The following is a 24,803-nucleotide window of genomic DNA, read 5'->3' as shown; positions in this document are numbered from 1 at the left end:
TTAAAGACACTATCCTTCAATACACACAAAGATGAGCAGTGCTTTTCTATGAAAGTATCAGCTTTTTATGGCAGGGCAATCAGATAGCCTCAGTGACACCAAACTTGTGATGATCCTAGAAGGAATTACAGGTGGGCCAGCTTGAACGACCAGTGCCACAAAAGGTGGGGAGGTAGTACTATCAGCAGAGCTCGTGAGAAGATTCTGGAATGGCTATATCAGAATTCAGAGCCCTTGATAACCTGTTTTAAGTTTCTCTTCTTAGAAATATAACACTCTTGAGAATTCCCATAGTGGCTCAGCAGGAAAGAAGCTGACTAGTATCCATGAAGACGCAGGTTCGATCGTTGCACTTGCTCAGTGGGTTAAGGATCCGGTGTTGCCATGAGTTGCAGTGTAGGTCACAGATGCTGCTCGGATTTGGAGTTGCTGTGGCTGTGGAGTAGGTCAGCGGCTACAGCTCTGATTCAGCCCCTAGCCTGGGAACTTCCATATGCTGCAGGTGTGGCCCTAAAAATCAAAAGAAAGAAAGAAACAGAAAGGAAGGAGGGAAGGAAGGAAACACTCTCATGACTAATCCCAAGGGGAAATTGTGGAGCTTGGGGACCAGTGGGTTCTGCAAGTAGGTAACACCTCCCTGAAAACAGCAGCATTTCAGAACTGAAAGAAATTCGAGGGATCCTGTAATCTGATCTACTGTTTAATAGGTGACGACATTATGGTCCAGAGAGAGGAAATGTCTCACACAATGAGTCAGTGACCAAGCGGAGGCTGGCATTCAGGTTTCCCTGACTCTAAGCCCAGGACTGTGTAGTGACTGGATTGATAGGAAAGAGGAAGGTAGCCTTAGAAGTGGCTGAGAAACCCTAGTCCCTGGTTCTGCACCCCAATGCTTGTTGTTTCATTATTCTCTCTCTCTCCACCTTGGATGCTCATGGTCTGGTTCTCATCCTCCCCTTGGGGTGTCTGATGGACTCTCATGGTCTGGTCTTCATCCCCATCTTGGATGCTTGGGGATGGATGCTTCAGATCTGATTCTCATCCTTACCTTGGGGCATTTGATGGACTCTCATGGTCTGATCTTCATCCCCATCTTGGATGCCTGGGGGATGGGTTATCACGCCTGGTCCTCTCTCTCAAGTGTCTCAGAAGTGAAGCACTTAATGACATGGTTTTCTTTCTCCTCTCAGTAACTGACCCACTTGCCAGCTTCTCCACAAACTTGGCTCAAGATTACATGTCACCTAATCCATCCGTTAAGATTCTCTTTGGGCTCCCTTCTTTCCTAACTCCTCAATTTTAATCTCAAATCTCCTCTTCTTCTCTTAGGGATAGTTGATGGGTATTACCACCTTGTCCAAGAAAGTGTGTGGTCTTTTGACTGCGGGGAAAAGAAATCTCAGAAAGAAACGGGAAGTGGGGGCAAAAGTTCCCTCTTCCTCTGTAGCTGCAGTAAAGCGGACGCTGTTCTGTATCACAATGTTGGTTCTGAGAAAGTTGAGAACATTTGCACAAGTCTCCATCTCATTCTCCTGTTGTGGGAGATGTAAAGCTTTACATGAAGATGTAAAGCTTTGTTTTGTGACAGCAAAACTATTCTTTTATTTTTTTTATTTTTTTATTTTTTTGTCTTTTTGCTATTTCTTGGGCCGCTCCCACGGCATATGGAGGTTCCCAGGAGGCTAGGGGTCGAATCGGAGCTGCAGCTGCCTGCCTACACCAGAGCCACAGCAATGTGGGATCCGAGCCACGTCTGTGACCTACACTACAGCTCATGGCAACACTGGATCCTTAACCCGCTGAGCAAGGGCAGGGACCGAACCTGCCACCTCATGGTTCCTAGTCGGATTCGTTAACCACCACGCCACGACAGGAACTCCAGAACTATTCTTTAAAGTATCGTTTATACAAAAAAAAAGTATTCTCTTTTTTTGTCTTTTTAGGCTGCACACACAGTGTTTGGAAGCTCCCAAACTAGGGATCAAATTGGAGCTGCAGCTGCCGGCCTACACCACAGCCGCAGCAATGCCAGATCCGAGCCCTGTCTGTGACCTACCCAGACACAGGAGAACAGAAGATGTATATTAAAATCCCTTGGGCAATCACTACATTGAACCCGCGCCCTCATGGATGCTAATTGGGTTTGTTACTGTTGAGCCACAGTGGGAACTCTGGCTGAGCCTCAAAGAAGTAGTTTAAGATACTTCGCCTGCAAAAAACTATTGAGTTGATCTGTGGATTATGACCCTATATGCCGAAAAAGCATGCAATTTTGATTACCTTAATTGATAATTTGTTGCCCTGGGGCTAATATTTATATCTCTCTTTCCTTAAAAATAGAAATGCTTTGTTGGGAGTTCCCATTATGGCTCAGTGGTAACTAACCTGACTAGTATCCATGAGGACCACGGTTCAACCCCTGGCCTCGCTCAGTGGATGAAGGATCTGGCGTTGCAGTGAGCTGTGATGGAGGTTGTAGACGTAGCTTAGATCATGCATTGCCGTGGCTATGTAGGCCAGCAGCTGTAGCTCCGATTTGACCCCTAGCCTGGAAACTTCCATATGTTGCACCTGCGTCCCTAGAAAGAAAAAAAAAAAAATATATATATATATATATATATTTGTGTGTGTGTGAGATGAGAAGAGCTTTGAAATTTCTATCTTCTACCTTTTTACCTTCTGCCCATATACACAGAATTTGTAAGGTCATGATCTGGTCAGACCGCTTATTCAAGCCAAGAGTTAAGTCCATCTCATTTAAAATTCTGTATTAATTTCAAAATGCTGTGTAGCTATACATTTTTGCATTATGTTTTAGTGGTTGCCCAAGGGATTTTAACCTACATCTTCCATTCTCCCAACCTACCTAGAGGTAATACTGTGCCACTTGATATAAAATACAGAAACCTTGCTACTATACAGGTCCAATAACCACATTTTATGCTATACCATCCTTTATGCTATTGTCATTATAGGTACTAGAGCTCCTCTATTTAAAAATCACAGGTCATTATTTTGCTTTAAGCAGACATGTTTTTAAATAAATTAGGAGAAAAACCCCATCTTTTATATTTACCCACAATTGCTATTTCTAATGCTCTTCAATCCTTCCCATAAGATCTGAGTTTCTTTTTTTTTTTTTTTAAGATATGAATGTCTAATTGGTATCATTTTCCTTCCACCTAAAGAACTTATTTTAGCATTTCTTGTAATGCAGTTCTGTTGCAAAACATTCCTTTCGTTTTTTGTTTGTTTGTTTGTTTTTGTCTTTTAGGACCGAACTTGCGGAATATGAAGGTTCCCAGGCTAGGGGTGGGATTGGAGCTACAGCTGCCTGCCTACACCACAGCCACAGCGACACAGGATCCAAGCCATGTCTGCGAACTACACCACAGCTCACGGCAATGCCGGATCCTTAACCCACTGAGCGAGGCCAGGGATCAAACCTGAACCCTCATGGTTACTAGTTGGATTCATTTCTGTGGCGCCACAACGGGAACTCCTATTTTTCCTGCTCTCTTGAGGGATATGTTCACTGTATTCAGAAATCTGAATTGATAATTTTTTTCTTCTGTTTTTCCAAATATTATTCCACTGTCTTCTGACTTCCATGATTTCTAATGAGAAGTCAATGATTGTTCACATGCTCTCCTGTGTGTAGTGTTTTCTTTCAATCTGGCTGCTTTCATGAGTTTCTCTTCATCTTTGGTTTTTAGCACCTTGCCTATCATGTGGTGAGCTTCATGGTTTTCATGCTCTTTTCACCATATTTAAGATGTTTGGAGCTTATCTCTTCAACTTTTTTCTGTCTCACTCTCTTTTCCTTCTATGCCTCTTAAATATGCATCAGTTGGACCATTTGATATTGTCCCATAGATCCTTGAAGCTCTTTTTTTTTTCTTTTTGCCATTTCTTGGGCCACTCCAGCAGCATATGGAGGGTCCCAGGATAGGGGTCGAATTGGAGCTGTAGCCACCAGCCTACACCAGAGCCACAGCAACGCGAGATCCGAGCCACATCTGCAAACTACACCACAGCTCACAGCAACGCTGGATCCTTAACCCACTGAGCAAGGCCAGGGATCGAACCCACAAACTCATGGTTCCTAGTCGGATTCGTTAACCACTGAGCCACAACGGGAACTCCCTTTTTTTTTTTTTCAATCTTTTTCTCTCTTCTTCAGATGGAATAATTTTTATTGCTCCATTTGAAAGTTTCGCACTCTTCTGCCATCCTCATTTTGCTGTTAATCCCACCCAGTGATTTTTAAATTTTCATATATTGTCATTTTCACTTTGGTGATTTCCATTTGGTAATTTTTTAATAGTTTCTGTTTTTCTGCTGAAATTTCCTATCTTTTTATTTTCATGAGCATATTTTCCTTTGAATCCTTTGTGTATTTTTCCTTCACGGTTAGAGTCACTGCTTTAAAAAAAAAAGTTCTTGTCTGCTCATTTCAACGTCTAGGTCATCTTAGGGTCCATTTCCATTGATGGTCCTTTTCTCTTGCGAGTGGGTCCCTTTTTCCTATCTCTTTATAGTCAGGTAATTTTGGATGTCTATTGCCCATTGCAAATGATATATTGTGAACATATCATTCTGTTATAATCCGAACAGGGTTAATTTTGTTGTTTTCGGCAGGCTTATATCTTGGTGGAAATCAAACACACAGTCTCCTTCCTCCACCCTACTTCCATAGTAGCTTGCAATTCAAGTTTCATCTCAGTTCCTCCAGCCTTCATTGAACTGTTTGGAGTCTGCCCATGGATGCATGAATGAACATGAGCTCGAATGAGCCATGAGTATAAGGTTCAGAAGTCAGACAGATAAACACATAGAATTTGGAGAACTTCTCTCTCTCTTTCCTGGAATTTCTACTTCCGCTTTCCAGTAACTACTGTCATCCCAAATCCCGTCCTCTGGTTATTCAGGGCAGTAAAACTTTGCATTTTGTAGAGCATTTTAGTTGCCTTGCCCAGCATCAAGTGGTGTCTTTTTTGGGCTAAACTCATGTGCCGGGAATTCACCAGTGATATTCTTGTCTTCTACATATTGACTCCCTTCCAGGGTCTGCCTGTCTGGTCACTCCCCAGTGCCTTCAGGTAGTTGTTTTTTATACTCTTCCCTCAGAGCTTGTAGTTGTCATCAGGGTAGATTTGGTTGGATAGGCACTCTCAGCCATAGTGGAAGTGGAAATCCCTCTTTGTCTCATTGAAATGAACAATGCAAATGGTCCCATCTGAGAGAGGGTAAAGCTGAGGCCAGGGGAGGAAACAAGGTCACAGTGTGTTTCAGAAAGAGCAATCATCTATGATTTTTAAAAATGGGGTTGGGTTTTTTTTTTTTTTTTAGGGTAGAATCCTACAACAGACTGGCTCCTATGCAAAGCCTCTGTTTTGTGTATTAATAAATTGGGGATAATATTAGCATATAGTCAATGTTCGGTAAGTGCTTCTTAGGCCCAGTGCTAAGCCCCCTAAATGCATTGTCTCTTTTAGTCCTCAAGACAACTTGGTGAGATTCAACTTCTTTCATTGGGAGATTTTACAGAAGAAGGGACTAGGATTTAGCGAGGTTGAGCCCAAGGTGACAGTTGTTTGCATGATTAATTAGTAATGATAATGGCTCCCATTTACTGAACTCAGATTTATTGAACTGTAATCATGTTTTAGATAATGGGCTAGTTGCTCTCCATACGTCATCCCATTTAATACTCCCTACAATTCTAAGAGGTAAGTATAGTCATCATCACTTCACCTTTTCAGATGGAGAAAGAAGAGGCTAAGTAACTTGCCCACTATCAAGTAATCTGGGATGTGAACCCTGGCAGACTGGCTCCAGACCCAACCACTCAACCTCTACGCCTCAATGCCTTCTTGTTATGATACATCTGAAACAGCCTATCACCTTAGAGGTCCTCAAAGAGGCAAGTCCCCTTCCTCTTGATAAATACTGGATTGGCTCTAAAGGAAGCCACAAGGCTGGGAGCTTCTTCGGCTGGTGCACGCAAGTGGTACCCGTGAATATCCATGGGGTCTAAATCAGCCCCCAGAACCCATTTCCATCCATTCATCAGGCAACCCCAGCCTAACATGCAAATGAGGAAATCCTCCTAAGAAGGAATAAACTGCAATAAACTGCAGAGGTTCCCTCATCCTGTTTTTCACTTCACGTTTTGGATGCTGCAGGCCGGGTAAGCAGAGATCCCAAGGCTCTGGCCCCCGGGGAAGCGGCCCTGTCTCCGAGCCCTACCATGAACCACTTCCAGACCATCCTGACTCAGGTCCGGATGCTGCTGTCCAGCCATCGGCCGAGTCAAGTGCAGGCGCTCCTGGACAACCTCCTGGCGGAGGAGCTTCTCTCCAGGGAGTACCACTACGCCCTGCTCCAGGAGCCTGACGGTGAGGCTCTGGCCAGGAAGATCTCCTTGACACTGCTGGAGAAAGGAGCCCCAGACCTGGCCCTCTTGGGGTGGGTCTGGAGTGCACTGCAGACCCCAGCAGCCGAGAAGGACCCCGGCTACCAGGAGCCTGATGGTAAGTTGGCATCCCCTTTTCTCATGGGGTTATACCTGGCGCAAAGCAGTTCTCTGAAAGGGAGACCCATGTGTGTCCATCTCTCCCAAGCTGGGAAGGCAGACCTGGACAGGAATCAGGGTCTCTGGCTGGACTGGCAGGAGCAGCCTGGAGTCTGTGATGCTGAGCACCTCGAGGAAATACAGTCTGCTTCCCACGCAAAAGTAAACCTTCCTGGAGGCATTCAGCCAAGTGTCTCTGTGGGTCCCTCTCTGAGCCACCTCGATATCTTAGGCACAGTGCTGGGTGCCCGTGAGGGACACAGATGGACAGATCAGCTCCTGCCTGCAAGTGAGGAAGACAGATGCAGGTACAATCAGTGTGTTTCGAAGATGGAGAAATGGATTACCACAGAACGGAATCTGGGAAGCAGAGTTTCCTGTGGGTGCCTTTGCATGTGTGCACGTACATGTGTGGGTGTCCGTATGTGTGGGCGTATGCGTGCAAGTGCATGTATTGTTGCATGTGTGCATCTGTGTTGAGGAAAGAGATAGAAACTGAAAGACGGGGAGAGAGAGAAAGGGAGCAAGAGACAGGAGAGAAAGAGAGAGATGGAGAGAAGGGAAGAAGGGAGGAAGGATGGGAGGAAGGAGGAGAGAGATAGGAGAAGGAAGAGAGAGTGGGAGAAGGTGGGGAAAGAGAGACAGAATAGGGAAGGAGTGTCTTATTTTTAAATGATGACATTTGATCTGTCTTAAATCAGAAAAACAAGCCCATACCCTCCTGTTTCCACTCGAACCCTTGGCTCTGCATACATTCTAGATCTTTCTTCCCACTTTGTAACCTCTTTGTAGAGGTTCTCCCTTTGCTGCAAACCGCATTCTTCCTAAAGACACCTGTTTTTCGCTCTCCTCTATGCAAATCCGTGCTTTCCCAATTTTATGAGCTGGAGTCATAAATTCTAGTCCTTCTTGGTCCTTTTATGGTTTCTAAGTAACTTGAAACTAAGACAATAACAATTATGTACATTTATTGAGTAGGTACTGTGCACCAGGTACAGCCTAAGTGGTAGTTCTCATAACCACCCAAGCCCTTTGATGATCTCCAACCTTACTTTACACAGAAAGGAGAAACAGAGGCTGCCCAGAGGTGACCGACTCTGGCCCCCAGGTGGGAAGTGATGGGAGCTGGATTTGAAAGCAGACAAGTTTTAGACTCAATCTGGCCTTGAGGGGTTAAAATGCCTTGATGGTTTAGCCGTGGGCACAAAGGCTGCGTAGGTATTTCTCCAACTTTTTTTTTTTTTTTTTGGTCCTTTTGGTCTTTTCTAGGGCTGCACCCATGGCATACGGGGGTTCCTGGGCGAGGGGTCTAATCGGAGGTGTAGCTGCTGGCCTATGTCACAGCCACAGCAACACAGGATCCGAGCTGCATCTGCAACCTACACCACAGCTCACGGCAATGCCGGATCCTTAACCCACTGAGCAAGGCCAGGGACTGAACCCACAACCTCATGATTCCTGGTTGGATTCGTTAACCACTGAGCCACGACAGGAACTCCATATTTCTCCAACTCTTTTGCCAAGATACAAGTTTCCACGCGCTTGGCTGTCCTCCTGGTTAAATTCTCACCCAGATGGGCTCTCTCTGTTCCTTGGATGCACCCTTTCCTCTCCCCCTCCTGACAGACCTTGGGCTTCGTTACCACCGACAGACCTCCCAGACTTCTTTCTTTTTTTGGCTGCAACTGGGGCATATGGAAGTTCCCAGGCCAGGGATTGAATACGAGCCGCAGCTGCAGCAACAATGGGTCCTTTAACCCACTGTGCCAGGCCGGGGGTCAAACCCACACCTCCTCAGCCAGTGGAGACGCTGCAGTCAGATTCTTAACCCACTGTGCCACTGTGGGAACTCCCCAGACTTTTTCATGGAAGTGCGAGCAGCCCATGTGTTCTTTTTTTTTTTTTTTTTTTTTTGCTTTGTTTAGGGCCGCACCTGCAGCATATGGCAGTTCCCAGGCTGGGGGTCAAATCAGAGCTGTAGCTGCCGGCCTACACCACAGCCACAGCAACGCGGGATCCGAGCCGCATCTATGACCGACACCGCAGGCAAGCCAGATCCTTAGCCCACTGAGCGAGACCAGGGATCAAAGCTGTGTCCTCATAGATACTAGTCAGATTCGTTTCTGCTTCACCATGATGGGAACTCCAGCCCGTGTGTTCGTGATGGAGGTACAGATGCCAACTTTGGGGAGTGCCAAACTTCTTCCCTCCTTGCCACGCCCCCTGCCAACTGCAGCCGCCTTCCCACCGAAGGCTGTCCAACACCTCTGCCCCTCCCTCCGCTTCTCTGCGAGGGCTGGTTCCTGTTATTGAACTCCATTTCCTCCCTGGGGACGTAATACATTTATTTCTGATTCCATGTGACTCTAGAAAGGGAACTGGGCTCAGGGCCATGTGGCTTTCAGGAGGCTGGGAGACAGGGAGGACAAATCGCTTCCTGTCCCTGCTGCTTCCCACCCTCCAGGTCTATGACACTCGACCGACCGTAAGGACCTCGGGCAGGTGTGCTGCTGGGGCCAGGGGATGGGAGCAGGCTTCAGAGCGGGACAAGGAGAACCAGGAACAGAGAATTGTGTGGTTTGTAAATAAAGGGCACAGGCTTTAGTTTCACCAGGGATTGGTTCAGAAAAGGAAATCAGGGAGTTCCTGTTGCGGCTCAGCAGGTTAAGAACCCGACTAGTAACCATGACGACGCAGGTTTGATCCCTGGCCTCGCTCAGCAGCATAAGGAGCCAGCGTTGCTGTGAGCTGTGGTGTGGGTCACAGACGTGGCTCAGATTCTGCATGGCTGTGGCTGTGGCGTAGGCCGGCAGCTGCAGCTCTGATTTGACCCCTAGCCTGGGAACTTCCATATGCCGCAGGAGCAGCCCTGAAAAAAAAAAAAAAGGAAAGGATATCAGTGGGCAAAGTTTTTGTAACTCTCGCCACAACCCTCTTGTGATCTTCACCCTCCACTACTCTAAACGCTGCACTGACTTTCTGTGTCACTTGGAGGAAAGCTCCATCTGGACGCCCCACAAGGCCCTCCATCACTGCTCTGCTCGAGTGCTGTCCTTCAGCCTTCTCATCTTCTCCAGAACCCTCTGGCACCCTCGCCACCCCTGGCACGGGCCTGGCACAAGGTCTACCACAGGACCTCTGCACATGCTCTTCCCGTCTGGAACGCTCTTCTCCAGACAGCCTCTTCACCAGCGTCCTTGGATCTTCTGGCCCTTTGCTCAAATGTCACCTTCTTGAGGAGGCCTACCCTGACTGTCCCATTTAGAATCGCAAACCCCCCTCCCCGGGCTGAATACCCCCCCCACGTCAGTGACACATTCCCCTTCTATAAAACTTACGTTTACATTATGATTGCTGTTTATCATCTGACCTTCCCACTGGAAAATAAGCTCCTTGTGGGCAGGGATCTATGCTTTCATCACAGATGCTCCCCAGATGCTTAACACTGTGCCCGGCAAAGGATGGGTGTGCAATGTTTGTTTGTTGAATATTAGAGTGATGGATGGATGGAGGGAGGGAGGGATGGATGAGGGAGGGATGGATGGGTGGATGGATGGATGGAGGGAGGGATGGATGGGTGGGTAGGTAGGTGGATAGGTGTGAGTAGGTGGGGGGATATGTGGTTGGGTGATAAGTGGATGGTGGATGGTGGAGGGAGGCAGGATAGGTGACTGGTTGATGGATAGATGGATAGGTGATGAGTGGGTGGATGGTGGACGGCTCATGCAGTACCATTATTCTCACTTTACAGATGAGACACTGAGGCATTGGGAGGTTCGTGATTTGCCTCAGTCATGGCCTGGGCGGGGGTGGGGGGGATGTTAGATCTTTTGAATCCAGATCTATTGCTGCACTTTCTGCTTAGCTGCCCCTTCTGAGTAACCCAAAGGGATCCCATAAATCTACCCAAAACAGGCTAACCATCTTCAAACTGAAACCAACCTGATGATTCAGAAGTTACCTTCAGACATAGCAACGCCTCAGTTGCGATTGTGCAGAAAGCCCACTTCTGGGAACACAACCTTGGGGGTTGACTCCACGCCACAGAGAACAGCAGGGATGCATCCAGCCCCAGGCAAGCTGGGGCGAGGCCCAAGGGTCCCGACAGGGCCCCATCGCCTCACTGGGGAATCAGTGCAAACACTCAGGGGGTCTTTGGCTTGACAGGGGTGACCGACACCTGGAGGGCAGACAGAGGCCAAAGGAGAGAGATTTAGAATGGCCTTGATAGAAAAAGAACCAGGCTGGAAGCTGGCCAGCTCTGCTTCCGAGGCCACGCTCTGCTGCTTATAAACTGTGTGACTTTGGCCACATGACTGGGCCACTCCGACACTCGCTTTCTTCATGTCTACGATGGGAGCGATGACAGACACTTGCCAGGGCTGGAGTGAGGGCTAAATGAGATGGTAGCTGGGAAACGATCCAAGACAGTGCCTGAATGAGACACATTACTCGAGGGCAGTGCAGCCAGGAGAACTGGACAGGGGGTGAGACACCAGGGCTGTGCGTCTGCAGTCTCTGTGGGGACTCTCATCACATCCAGACACAACTCCTTCACTGAGGGCTTGAGTGCTGCGTGCATTCGAGAAACGAGCCAACGATGACCCCCACCCACAGACTAGCACGCTGCGTGAGCACATGGGCTGCGGCCTCAGACAACCTCAGGGTCCACTGTGACCCCCCTGGCTCCAAGGGATCTGACTGAGCACTTCCCGGGACCCCTCTGCGCCTCAGTTTCCCCATCTATAAAACGGAGGCGATACTAGTACCGAGTGGTTTTCCAAGCATTCAGTGACATTACCCGAAATAAGGCAGCTGCATTCCTGGCAAAAGGAATGCTCTTTCTGACTTGTCAGCCTCGAGAGTGGTGTTCGGGGCAACCATCGACCGAGGGGGAGCAGAAGGATGACAGGGGTGGGGGCGACGTCAGACCCAGTGGGCCTTGGGTTTGTGAATGGAGGCACAGCAGTGCCCTTGGGAGCAGTTTTCTCCAAAGCTGTAGGACACCCCTGCTGTGGTTTGTATGTTGTCATTTTCTGTGGCTTTCCTTTGTTCTTTTGCTACTCTATGTTTTCGTCATGTGCTATTTCCCCCCTCGAAGCCTCTGTTCTAGGAATCACAGAACGAAGGGCTCCTTCTAGGCTGTTTCCTGGTTCATTGGAAAGGGAGGGACACACCCCAGGCTACCAGGCTCCTCCAGCTTCCTTCCCCATCTGCTTCTTAGGATGCGCATCCCCAGTGCCAGGACCAGAGAGGAGAGAGTTGGCACCCTCCCTTCCCCCTCCTTCCTTTCCCCAAACCCATCCCTGCTCGGATCACTGATCTGGGAGCCTCCTTTGACCCTGGGAAGGAGATGTGTTGGTGAGGTCAACTCGTTTTTTTCATCTTGAGCTGCTTCCCGGCCAGTGGGACCCACTTCAACTCCCCCTCTCCAAGCTGCCGCAGAAGGAAAAGTACCTGCACCGGAAGTTGGCACGTCCCCATGGGTTTTCCCAGGCTGACCAGCAGCCTGTTCTGTGTTCGGCTTGGCTCTGAGCCTGGCGCCTGACCCAACCAGGGGCTGTTTCTGTTCCCTGTCATTACCTTGAGCAGCTTACCTGTGTCCTTACATCTCTCCAGCCACCCGCCCATCCACCAACCTACCTGCTCTCAAACTTACCCGGTCTACCTACCACCTACTAATCTCTATTCATCAATTTATCAGCTTACATTACTATCTACTTTATCTACTTATCAATGTATCGATCTTCCCTTTATCTGATTACCTATGTATTTATGTATCAGCTTACTGACCTGCTTTCCTACCAACTAATCCATTTATCCATGAATGGGCACAGGTTCCAACCTGCCTAATTTGCCTACATACCAGTTTTCTCCTCTCTCTTCACCCAGCTCTCCACCGATCTCTTTTCCTTTCTTTTCACCTCCTTCCTTCTCTCCTTCTAAATCATTTATTTATCATCTACTAGGAAGCCTGGGGTGGGGGCGGGGGTAGGTATCACAAACAAGCGTAACTAAAGACATTTACAACTTACACAGGGAGGACTTTGGATCCCTTTGGAACTTGAGTCTGCCTTGATCATTCAAATCCAAACTCCGTCCATTTGCTCCACCAGTCCTGGAGTTGTGTCTTTTAAATAAGAAAATGAAATGCTGGGTCCCAGACATTAAGGACTTTGAGACTTCATCAGAGGCAGCAGGGGCCATACTCATGAAATAGGAAATTCACCATGTATTTGCCAATCTGTGACACGTTTGCTAAAAATGAGTGAGGCAGAAGGTTGTTCGTATAGCTGGAAGGGTGATGAAAGTGGGACCTCGGGCCACGAAGGATGGTGAAAATACAGCCCAATGGGAGGAGGCAGGTGTGTGGTTTCAGGGCAGGGGGTGGGGGTGGGGTCTGCTTGAGCAGAGGTAGGGCCGAGCAAGGTCTGTCTGGGGAGATGGCAAGCTTTCTGGAATGCTAATCCTACTTGTAAGATCAGGTTCTCCCTATCTCCTGTCCTTAATACTTGGCAGAGAACTTTAACAGTGCTTCTGCCCGTAGCTTTGTCATGCTGCATTCCCTTGAGACAAAGAAATTCAGATGCCCAGGGCAAGGCCAAGAGGGCCCCTCAGTCCAGAGGGAATTGGCTTTATTCGAGGGAACCCTGACCTCAGAAGAATGGTCACCACTAGGGGAGTTTTGAAGAGGTACATCAGCAGGAATGCAGACTTTATTTATTTTTCAGCTTTATCATTATTATTATTATTAGTAGTAGTAGTAGTTTTAGTTTTGATTTCTGGCTGCACCCATGGCATATGAAACTTCCCGGGCCAGGGGTCAAATGCTGGATCCTTAACCCACTGGTCAGGGACCGGGATGGAACCCATGACCCAGCAGCGACCCATGCTGCCACAAAGACAACACAAGATCCTTAACCCGCTGTGCCACAGAGGGAACTCCCAAGATGCTTTAATAGGGAGAAACCCCAGGGTTGGCTTAATTCCTCAGGCGCCTCCTTGCCCCGCCCACTCAGTCTGGGAGGCTTGTCAGTACCAGCCAGCCCGTCTCCTCTCCTCCACTGCCTCTGCTAAAACGCAGGCCCCCATCAGCTTCCAGCTGGGTACCACATTAGCTCCTCTGACCTCTATATACGATGCCTTCCTTGTGCCAATTTTCAACCTCTGCCATCTGTTGAACACACAGCTCGAACATATCACCACCCTCCTTAGGAACCCATGTTGACAGGGCATGACCAGAGTTGGGTCTCAGGAAGTGTGAGGAGAGGGTGAAGGTGAGAGGACAGGAAGAGACCAAGTAGCAGACTGCAGCTGTGGTCCAGGTGAGAGATGACGGCATCCATACAGGTGCACCCAGGCCGGGGTGACTTCCATTCCAAGCTCGGCCCCGCCATGAGGCTGAGTCAGAGCTGCCTTGGCCATGGCCATGGGAGCCGGCTCCCTCCGAGGCCACAAATGTGGCCTCAGGAGACTGAATGACCAGGTGTGCCTCTCCCTGGGCATCAAGTCAGAGAAGATGAGACTTCTTGGGACCTCTCATATTCATCATGTCTGTTTTGTTAGCCCGATATAGCAAGACTGTTTCAAATTGACTTTCTGCATTTTCATTTGTCTGTCTACTTCCCCTCCGGGGTTTCTGAAAGCAGCAACAACTTCAAAAATGATCACCATACAAATATAGGCATCACCCTCCTCATTTCACACGTGGGGAAACTGAAGCCCACACCGGGGAAGTGAGGGGTCCAAGGTCAGCCATCCACTAGTACCCGAAGGAAACAGACCACCGCTCTTCTCACTCCCAATCCAGTGTTTTTCAGTACAAATGCTTGAGGCACTTAAGTTTGTTTCCCAAACGTCATCCATTTCCATTCTCATGATTTCTTCATGCCATCTAACCATTCATTACTAGCTGGACAGGTTTTTCTTGTTTGTTTTTTTCAAATTACTTTTTTTTTTTTTTTCATTTTAGGGCCGCACCTGCAGCATATGGAAGTTCCCAGGCTAGGGGTCAAATCAGAGCTGCAGCTGCCGGCCTACGCCACAGCCACAGCCACGCCAGATCCAAGCTGCATCCTCCACCTACACCAGAGCTCACGGCAATGCTGGATCCTTAACCCACCAAGTGAGGCTGGGGACTGGACCCACATCCTCATGGATAGTAGTCAGGTTCGTTTACGCTGAGCTACAGTGGGAACTCCTAAACTACTCAAGTTTTTCATTCAACTTCATTTTCCAAGGGGAGTTGATGTCCACCATAAATGAAAAAGAATGGCACGCACAGAGGGTGACTATGAAACAGGAAAGCAGAGCATCATCATTGCATCTAGCCAGACACTGCTTGCAACCGAAGGCTTGAGGCTGGGGCTGCTCTCTGTGAAATGGGAGATCAGGCATTAGAACAAGTGTTGGAGTTCCCGTGGTGGCGCAGTGGTTAACGAATCCGACTAGGAACCATGAGGTGGAGGGTTCGGTCCCTGCCCTTGCTCAGTGGGTTAACGATCCGGCGTTGCCGTGAGCTGTGGTGTAGGTTGCAGACTCGGCTCGCATCCCGCGTTGCTGTGGCTCTGGCGTAGGCTGGGGGCTGCGGCTCCGATTCAACCCCTAGCCTGGGAACCTCCATATGCCGCAGGAGCGACTCAAGAAAAGTCAAAAAGACAAAAGACAAAAAAAAAAAAAAAAAAAGAACAAGTGTTAAAATTCCCTTAGTCCCAAACTGAGACTTTCTTCTCAAGGCTTCCAGGAGCACAGACAGAGATTTGAAAGGGCTCTGACTTTCTCCCTGTGCGAGACTAGAAAGCTCTCTGCCATATCTACATGGTAACCCAAACCCTCTGGCTATGTCATATTTGGGGTAACACTTTTTTACATATAATTTATAGTTCAGTCTAATGTCTTAGGATGAAAATGGTAAGTGGACCACTCAGGCGCTCCAGGGAAATTCAGGGCAATTTGGTGTGGGAGTGGGGGTCATGGATGGAAGTGGCATCTAGAAAGCCTGCCAGAACCCAGTAGGGGCTTTCAGCTTGTCTTGAGGCATTTGTGGGCCTCTAACCCTGGCCCCATCCTGCAGATGGTGGCAGATGTTAGCAGCTGGCACCAGTGTGGGTCCATGGTGGTCTCCATGCTTTCAGAATGTCAGCATGTTGAAGATCCGCTCCCCCATCCGCCCCCCACCCAACAGACAACTCTTAACCTTCTCTGGTCACCACCCCTTTTGGTCCTTTACAGGGAACTGAAATTAACTTCAGGCACAGGGCATGTGTAAGGGAGCGTGGGCAAATTAGAGCATGTCTAGATGTGAGAAATCTAACAGCCCTGGTAGGGCAAGAATTTTCTGCTGGTCCCTTACTTGCTTCCTTTGCATGTTTGCTTAGTCTTGGCGGGCTCCTGACAGGAGCAGGGAGACCAGCCAGAGAAGTGGTTGACTGCTGCTGAGTTAGGCATCCGAAGGCATCATTGGGAAGGCTGAGGGCACCAGGAGAGGCCCCAGGAGGGGCTGCCAGAGTCCGGGAGCTGCCACCTGGCCACATTTCCCACACCATGCGTTGCTTGGCTCCACGCCCAGCGGGGTCCTACCTGCCAGAACCTCAAGGTAAAAAAAAAAAAAAAAAAAAAAAAAGAAAAGAAAAAAAGAAAGGCAGGTGGAGGATGTTGGAGTCTGGAATGCTTCTTAATTTAGGGTGAGGTCTCAGCTGGACCCACCATCCCAAATAATCAGATGTTGCTCTGAACTGGTGGGGGGGGCACGGTGGTGAGGGTGGAGAGAGGGGCCTTTGGAAAAAGTGAAGTGGCCTGCCCAAGATGCCTGGAATGTGAGAGGGCTTTAGGAGCCTGAAGGGTGCTAGAGAGCTGACCATGGGGGGGGGGGCGTGTCCTTAGCTCTCAGCATCAATGGCCTGGCCTGGCCAATCATGAGGTCCTCTCTCTGGCAGGTAAACACTGAGGGGTGTTCTCGAAGGATGGAACCCCTGCCAGACCCACTCTATCCCTGGAAGCAGGGAAACCAAAGCCAGAGGGCGCCCCCTTGGTGTAGACGCTGAGCCCCAGCTGATGGCCCAGAGCCAGTCACGTGGGTGGACCCATGCTGCCCTCGCTTCAGTTTCCTAATGGTGTTTGGGGGGAATAAGTGGGGGACAGGGGACAGAGGGTAAGAGATAGCATAGCACGGACATCTGGTACCAGCTAAAGGCAGCCTGGCAGGTTGGAATCCCAGCTGCACTGTTGGCTGGGTGTGAAGTGACACTGAACGTGCCCCAAACCTCCGAGGCTATATTCCTGAGCTGTAAAATGGGATTAGGGGGAAACTCTGATTACAAGACAAAGGTAAGGAATAAAAGGGTCTAGCGGAGAGCCTGTGCACTGTAGGAACTGAAGATCAGCACAGGAGCCCATTATTACGGTGTCCCATTGTTGTGTGGCTAGAGGGTGGGACTCCTTTTCTCAGACTGACATTCCAGGCTTCCTCTGAACCTACAGATAGATGACAAGTTTGCCAGCTCTGTTGAATGCAGCCAGAGCTTGTTGGGGGAGTTTTCCAGGGGCAGGGGGAGAGGGGTCAGAAGTCACCTCGACCCATCTCCCTTCAATTCCAGATGAAGAAATCCAAGCCTGGGAAAGGAAGTGACCTCCACCAGCTCTCAGGGTGGGTGGAGCAGGTCCAGGACCTCTGGAGGAAGAAGGGTAGGAGAAAGAGCTGCCAGGGGGTGTCTGGTAATGGGAACTCAGGCTTTCCAGGGCTGAATTTCCAGCCAGGGCAGGTCCTTGAGGAATTTTCTCTTCCTCCCCAGGACATCCATCTTCCCAGGCTTTCCTCTGAATGACTGACTCAGAGAGCAAGTCTCTGGGCCCCTGCGCCCTGCAGGGATGGTTTGCCACCTTCAAGGTGGGGCTGAGCTGGAGAGAAATTGAGGACCAGCCAGGGGTGGGGATGAGCTCCCTGTAAACCAGAGCTTTCACATCATTTGTCTACCAGCGGGCTGCCTTCCTCCCAAGCCGGGCACTGGCAGTTTCCAGGAGCTGATTGGACACTCTGCTCCAGGAGTCTCCAGGAATGCAGGCGTTTCTGAGAAAGCACGTGGTGGGTGCAGCAGAGGGGAGGTTTGGGTGCCCAAACCCCACGCTGCAGAGAGAAAGTGAAAGAGAAAAAGGGCTGCTACAGGGGGCGGAGGTGGGGTGGCCAGGGGACTGCCTGCACCATACTTGCTGCAGCTCCAGAGCTGGAGGGAGGGAGAAGCCACTGGCAGCGCGGGAGTCCAGGGAGCAGTGGTAGGTAACCAAGGTCTCCTCTGCAGCCCCTGAAGTCCGGCTGGGCACAGAGGGTCAGAGACTGGCAGCTACTTGCCAGAGGTCACACAACAAGGCTGGGAGGAGGGAGAAGGTGCAGAGTGTATATCCTAGAAACTCCTTTCCAGCATCCCTGGAAGGACTCTAGCAAGAACCGGGAGCAGGAAACCCAGGGCTGGGCTGCTGTGCCCAGAGCACTGGCACCCAGGGACGGTGGCCTCGGGGAGACCTGGTGGGAGCAGTCCGCAGAGAGACTGGGACATAGGAGTGCAGAGCCGACAGGTGGTGGCAGCGGTGGCGGCAGAGGGCGGTGGGGCCAAACTCTCGCTTGCTCGGTAGACAGATTTCCTGCGCGTCCTAGACTCTGTAGAGGCTTGCAGAGGCACGTGGAAGAGGACACAAGCTTGCTTTCTATGGGGGGGGGGGGACCTGGGACCAGGGCCACTTTTCTCTGAGCCTCAGTTTCCCTCTTGAATCACATTCCTGCTCTGACTTTGGAGTCTGGGTCCTTGAAGGGGTCCCCCGGTGCAGGGAGGGCCATGGGGAGACCTTTAGCCAGCGGACTGGAGAAATCCTCACTTCTCTTTAACCATCTTGGGGGGTGGGCAGAGGTTGTCCCAGAATGTCTTTGACTGTTGACATCTCCATGGCACTTTGGGGTCCTGAACCACATCCTCTCGGAAAAGAAACTAAGGGCCGCTAGAGCGGGGTCAGGGCAGGGGGTCTCTGGGGTCCCAGAACATCGGAATTGGAGCCAGTATGTCTGGCTCTGTCTGGAACATTTAAAACCCACGATTCTCCCTTGTCGCACAGCGTATCTCTCTACCCCGAGTGACACAAGACACAAGGGAGGGGATGTAAGCGCCCACCTCCAATTGAGGCCAGTAGTTCCTAAATTGGACAGGAAAGCTTCGTCTATGTCCACTTCCCTGGCCCCCATCCCTCAAAAAAAAAGAAATACTACTCCCAGCCAACCGAAAGGTTAAGGAAATTAGTCTGGTCGGGCTGAAAGGGGAGGAGACTTCAGCAAATCATTGCTTTCCCAAACCCCAAGCTGCCTTAGTCAAGGATGCCGCGGTGGGGTGGGGCGGGGAGTGGGTTCCTCCCGGAAGCCTGCTGTGGGAACGCCCAAGAGGCTGTTTATAGCACAGGTTGCCAGGCCCCGCCCCCAGATCCCATTGGCTGGGCCTGGGATGGGGCTCCCAATGGCAAGTTACCCAGCTGTGTGTGTGTGTGTGTGTGTGTGTGTGTGTGTGTGTGTGTGTGTGTGTGTGTGTGTGTGTGTGTGTGTGTGTGTGTGTGTGTGTGTGTGTGTGTGTGTGTGTGTGTGTGTGTGTGTGTGTGTGTACGTGTTGAGATATTCCTATGTCAGAGGTCATACAAACATTAAGAGGCACTGATGTGGTCCAAGCCCCTTTCCTTGCTACAAAACCTTCCAGGGATTTCCCCAGGAAGTTTTCTCAAAAGACCATACGGCCAAGGCATTAGCAGAGTCAGGATTTGAATCTAGGTTCCATCCAGTGCCTGGGTGGGAGGTATGAGCCTCCGAAAATGCAGAAATGACAGGTCCTGGATAGTCAGAGGGAGACTTGACGATATAGCCAAGTCTGTCTGATGGTCGGGACCAGCACTTGGTAGCTTGTGAAGGATGGAAGTGGAGAATTAAGACAGGGGTCAGTCTTGGGCAATTGGGGAGGTGGTCCGAGAGGGAGGGTGAAGCTTAGGGACTTGGCTATCACATGTGACATCAGTCAAGTGACTGGGTAAGTTACTTCCTCTCCCGAGGCACAGCTATAAGATGGATAGGACACGAGCGCTTTCCTGATGCTTCCCTGACCTGCACAGCAGCCCCTGGGAAAAGCCACCAAAGAATACACACGTGCCAGGTAGCCCTTTCAGATTCTAAAAGGATTGTATAGACAAATCTGAGAGGTCAAGGGAGGCACAAGGGAGATTCCCGAAGGCTTGGACACACACATGATCTGTGGCCCGAAGACAGTTCTCAGAGAGGCTGCAACTGTCACTGGTTCTCATAGGGAAGAAATTGGATCTTTTCTGTTTCTCTTTTAATTTCCTTTTTTGTGTGCGGGCATTGTTAGTGGCACTCTAAAACGAATGTTTCTTTTTAACAAAGTGGGAGAGCAGCTGACATTATTTTGATAACATGGTTTTCTTTTCAGTGGCAAGTGATATTGTTTTTTTTTTTTAATGCAAGACAGCGATAAAAAGTTTTCTTTAAAAAAAAAAACAAAATTTACCCATGTAATTATCTTTAAGTGTCCAATTCAACAGCATTAAGTACATTCACAATGTTGTGCAACCATCACCACCATCCATCTCCCAAACTCTGTCATGGTCCCAACCTGAACTCTGTCCCCATTAAGCAATGACTCTCCATGCACCTCTGGGCCTTGGCCCTGGCACCCACTCTTCTATTTGCTGTTTCTATGAATTTTTTTTTTGTCTTTTTGCCTTTTCTAGGGCCGCTCCCACAGCATACGGAGGTTCCCAGGCTAGGGGTTGAATCAGAGTTGTAGCCACCAGCCTACGCCACAGCCACAGCAACGTGGGACCCGAGCCGAATCTGCAACCTACACCACAGCTCACAGCAATGCCAGATCCTTAACCCACTGAGCAAGGCCAGGGATCAAACCTGCAGCCTCATGGTTCCTAGTCGGATTCTTTAACCGCTGCGCCACGACAGGAACTCTCTCTTTTTGTGAATTCAACAACTTCAGGTGCCACAAAGACGTGGAATTATACAGTAGTTGTTCTTTTGTGTCTGGCTTCTTTCACTTACCATAACATCTTCAAGGTTCAATCATGTTGTAGCGTGTCAGAACTTCCCTCCTTTGCATGGCTGAATAATATTCCAAGGGGTGGATGGATCACTTTCTGTTTATTCACTCATCCGGAGATGGGCCCTTGGGTTGCTTCCTTTTTTTTTTTTTTTGTCTTTTGCGAATGGCGCCGATATGAACATCTGTGTACATGTATCTATTTGCATGCCCTGCTTTCTAGCACATTTTCTTGTACAACAAAAACATTTGTTTTTTCAAGTTAATTTAAGGAAAATACTTAGGTAAATGATACATCAGGTGGTAGGCAGATATGACTTAAAAAGAACTGTAGGGCGTTCCCATCGTGGCGCAGTGGTTAACGAATCCGACTAGGAACCATGAGGTGGAGGGTTCGGTCCCTGCCCTTGCTCAGTGGGTTAACGATCCAGCGTTGCCGTGAGCTGTGGTGTAGGTTGCAGACGTGGCTCGCATCCCGCATTGCTGTGGCTCTGGCGTAGGCCGGTGGCTACAGCTCCGATTCAACCCCTAGCCTGGGAACCTCCATATGCCGCGGGAGCGGCCCAAGAAATAGCAACAACAACAACAAAAAGACAAAAAAAAAAAAAAAAAAAGAACTGTATAGAAGGCAGGTAAGTGCCTGGAGTTTGGGATACTCTGGCTTGGTGGAAACATCTGGTAGCTCTTGGAACAATCTAGGCTGGAGGCTGGGGGCTGCTAAGTCAAGGGGATAGCTGCTGAGGGACTTGTGGAAGGAAATACAGCAATTGGGGGTGTGTCCAATCTGATTCCAGGGTTTCCAGCTGGGAAGTAGAAAGGTGGCAGAGATGCAGGGTCTGGAAGTTTCCCTGAGAGGAAGGAAAAGTGCTGCAAACTGAGAGATGGTGTCTTCTAGGCAAGTGGAAATGCAGGCAGCCTTGAAAATAAAACCTTATATCTCAGAATCAGCTGCAAGGCAAGGGTGTGATTTGGGGGTGAGGGGGCCCCGGGGCAATGCTCATTTAAAAATACAGACATCTTGGAGTTCTACCTGTGGTACAAAGGGGTCGCTGGCATCTTAGGAGTGCTGGGATGCAGGTTCGATCCCTGGCCCAGCACAGTGGGTTAAGGACCTGTTGCCACAATTGTGACTTGGGTCTCAACTGCAGCTGGAATCTCATCCCTGACCTGGAAACTCATTATGCTTTGGGGTGGCCAAAAAAAAAAAAAAAAAACGACAGCTATCTCAGGAGTTCGCTGCTAGCTCAGTGGGTTATGGTTCCGGTGTTGTCACTGCTGTGGCTCTGGTTGCTGCCGTGGCGTGGGTTCAATCCCTGGCCTGGGAACTTCCCCATGCAGTGGGCGTGGTAAATAAATAAGTAAAAAGATAAAATTAAGACACCGATGTCTAGACCTCACCACGGACTGAGCCAGAACCTCTGGAAGTGAAGTCTGGGCTGCTGTGTGTTTAGCTTCCGCTTCAGTAGATTCTGACTCACAGCCAAGCTGGGGCTGGCTCCTGATTTATCTCGGAGTCCCCAGCACCCAGCAAGGGGCCGGGCGTTGGCTTAGGTACCATCTAATTAGGTCAAGAGGTGGGTTAGGACTGGAGTTGGGAGCCTGGCTTTGCTAACTGCAGCCACAGGCACCTTACTCTCCCCCCGGCTCCAGCCCCAGCACCTGGCTCCAGTTTTCTTCCAGCAGAGGGAGTACAGAGAGGCTTGTGTTGTGGACAAGCCCGAGGCCCCCTCCTCCCCTGGCTGCAGCTTTTACAGCCGCTGCCTCCTTCTCCTCCCAGGACCATTAGGTGCCAATAACTGTGCCATTTCTGGGCACACACACCCACTGAGCGGGTCTCATTTGAGTTACAGGATTTTCCAAATGGTGAGATGGATGTCCTTTATGAGGGTCCAGAGAAGATAGGTGGCTTGCCTGAGGTCTCGGCAGTTGTCTCTGGGGGGTCTCTTGTGGGGTTCTGTACGGTTTCCAGGTCCTATGTGGGGAAACACAGAACCGAGTAGGCTTCCCCAGGAGGTAGAGGCAGAGGTGGGATTTACTGGGGAGAGACCTGGGGGTGGGGAGCAGGTACCTGAGGAAAAGGGCAGAATCGGGGTGGGGCAAAGCGAGGACCGAGGCTGCAAACAGTCACAGCAGAGTTCTTGGCCAGTCCCCCGGGGAGGGCTGAAGCTGGGACAGCCGGAGGTATCCCAGATGGAGGCTCCCAAGCCAGACCTGTGCACCTCCACGGGCACCAGTCACCACGTTTGGGTTCCCCTGGAGGAGGGTGTGACCTTGGGCTCTTTCCAGAGAGGTTGAGTTGTGACCTGCGAGCCAGGTGCCCTCCAGCAGCTGGTCCTAAAGGGACTGATCTGAGCAGCACATCGCAGAGTCCGTTATGCAAGGTGAAATTGTGCAATCAACGGACACAGAGTGTCTGGAGGCCAAGGTCTAAACAGTCATCAAGAGTTGCTGTTGTTGTTTTTAGCGTATCTGTACAGCCCCTTTTGGGGAAGGGAGGGTCCCTCCCCCTCCCCCCTTGCCCCCACCTCCGTTAATCGAAGAGCCTCATCATCACCTGTTCTGGGATTCCGGCTCTATGTGCAGTTTCACTGGAAAGCCACTGTTATAGCGTGACATTCTTCTTTTTGTCCTTTTTAGGGCTGCACGCACAGCATGTGGAAGTTCCCAGGCTAGGGGTCAAATCCGAGCTACAGCTGCCGGCCTGCACCGCAGCCATAGCAACACGGGATCTGAGCTGCGTCTGTGACCTACACCATAGCTCATGGCAAGGCCGGATCCTTAACCCACTGAGTGAGGCCAGCGATGGAACCCGCACCCTCATGGATACTCGTCAGGTTCTTAACCTATTGAGCTACGATGGGAACTCCTGGTGACATTCTTATTTAACGAAGGAGGCCACTGGGGATTGGAGAGGGAAAGGGGCTTGCCCAGGGTCACCTAGCCTGTCAGATGCAAAGCAGAGCCCAGATCTCAGGTCTTGTGACTGCCTGTGTAGATCCTATCTCACATCTGTTGTAAACTCAGTGGTCTTCGTGGCTGTGCCGATTCACTTCCTCTGCTCTCGCTCCTGCTGCTGAGTAACCCTGCAGCCAAGCGGTAGAGACAGTCTTCCTTCCATTTCCAGCTTTCCTGTGCTCAGGTCCCTCTGTCCCGGCACAGGCTGGTCCTGATGGAAATCCCAGGATCCTTGAGGAGGGTGAGGAAGCAGCAGGCTGGGTCCAGTGGGGAGTAGCTCTTTGTTCCCAGACAGCTTGTTTGCCAACCCCTTTTCGATCTGAGCCGGGACCAGAGCCCAGACACCACAACTCCCATGCTTCCTGCTCTTTCCCTGGTGGGCATGCCAAGCTCTTCTGTTGGAAGACACCCTCTCGTGTATCCTAACCCACCACAGGGCAGGGCAGAATTCAGTCCAGCCTCTCCCTGCCCCAACTGCCCGTCCATCTCAAGCCATCATCTTTCCAGCATGTCAGAGAGAGAAGTGACCTTAGAAGGCCTCCAAGCCAATGGTTGCAAACTCAAATGCCTACGGGGCCATTATTGTGCCAAATGGGACCAGGCAGAATGCAAGAGGAAGCAGTGGGGACTTTGGCAACTATCAATTGTATAGTCTATACGGAGACCTCGAGATGGTAATTAAGACACACTCAAATTGTCTTGGGAAACAAACACCCCGGCCTCTGGGTCTGATACACCCCTGGTTAGGAATCCATCCTCCAAGCCAGGAGCCTCTTGGTGTGGAGGAGGAGCCTACAGTCAGGGTCCTGCACCATAGCCAACCAGTATTTCCAGACCTCTCCTGCTGGCCCCTTACACACACACACACACACACACACACACACACACACACACACACCTCTTCCATTCTCCCTGCCACACACACACACACACACACACACACACACACCTCTTCCATTCTCCCTGCCACACACACACACACACACACACACACACACACCTCTTCCATTCTCCCTGCCTGGAGAAGTGACCAGAACCTCCAGCTGCCTCCCAGCCCCACTGCCCTCGGCACTGCCACCTACCTGAGTTCTCCCTCTGTCTCCTGTGACCTCCCCAAGCCTTCCAGGAAGTGAAAGTCTTGAGACCAGCGGTTTCCAGAAGTCCTCTCTGTCTCATTGTCCTGGGTC

At 50.1% G+C, this 24,803-nt stretch overlaps 1 protein-coding gene across 5 annotated transcripts in view; it reads left to right on the top strand.

Annotated features, from left to right (window-relative positions):
- The first annotated feature begins 5,987 nt into the window (after positions 1–5,987).
- Positions 5,988–24,803, top strand: part of CIITA (class II major histocompatibility complex transactivator) — a 55,666-nt gene continuing 36,850 nt past the window's right edge. The window contains exons 1-2 of one of the 5 annotated variants that reach the window (XM_047780507.1): positions 6,427–6,536; positions 15,955–16,172. In XM_047780507.1, coding sequence (XP_047636463.1) covers positions 16,121–16,172 — 52 coding nt within the window. In that variant the 5' untranslated portion in view covers positions 6,427–6,536; positions 15,955–16,120. Of the gene's footprint in view, positions 6,537–15,890; positions 16,173–16,343; positions 17,846–24,803 lie in introns of those variants that run through there. The other 4 variants (XM_047780510.1, XM_047780505.1, XM_047780506.1 and 1 more) reach the window with 4 other exon arrangements.

This window comes from Phacochoerus africanus, chromosome 5 (assembly GCF_016906955.1).
Source record: "Phacochoerus africanus isolate WHEZ1 chromosome 5, ROS_Pafr_v1, whole genome shotgun sequence".
NCBI classification, from domain to species: domain Eukaryota; kingdom Metazoa; phylum Chordata; class Mammalia; order Artiodactyla; family Suidae; genus Phacochoerus; species Phacochoerus africanus.
This window is presented reverse-complemented; position numbering and strand designations above follow the sequence as displayed.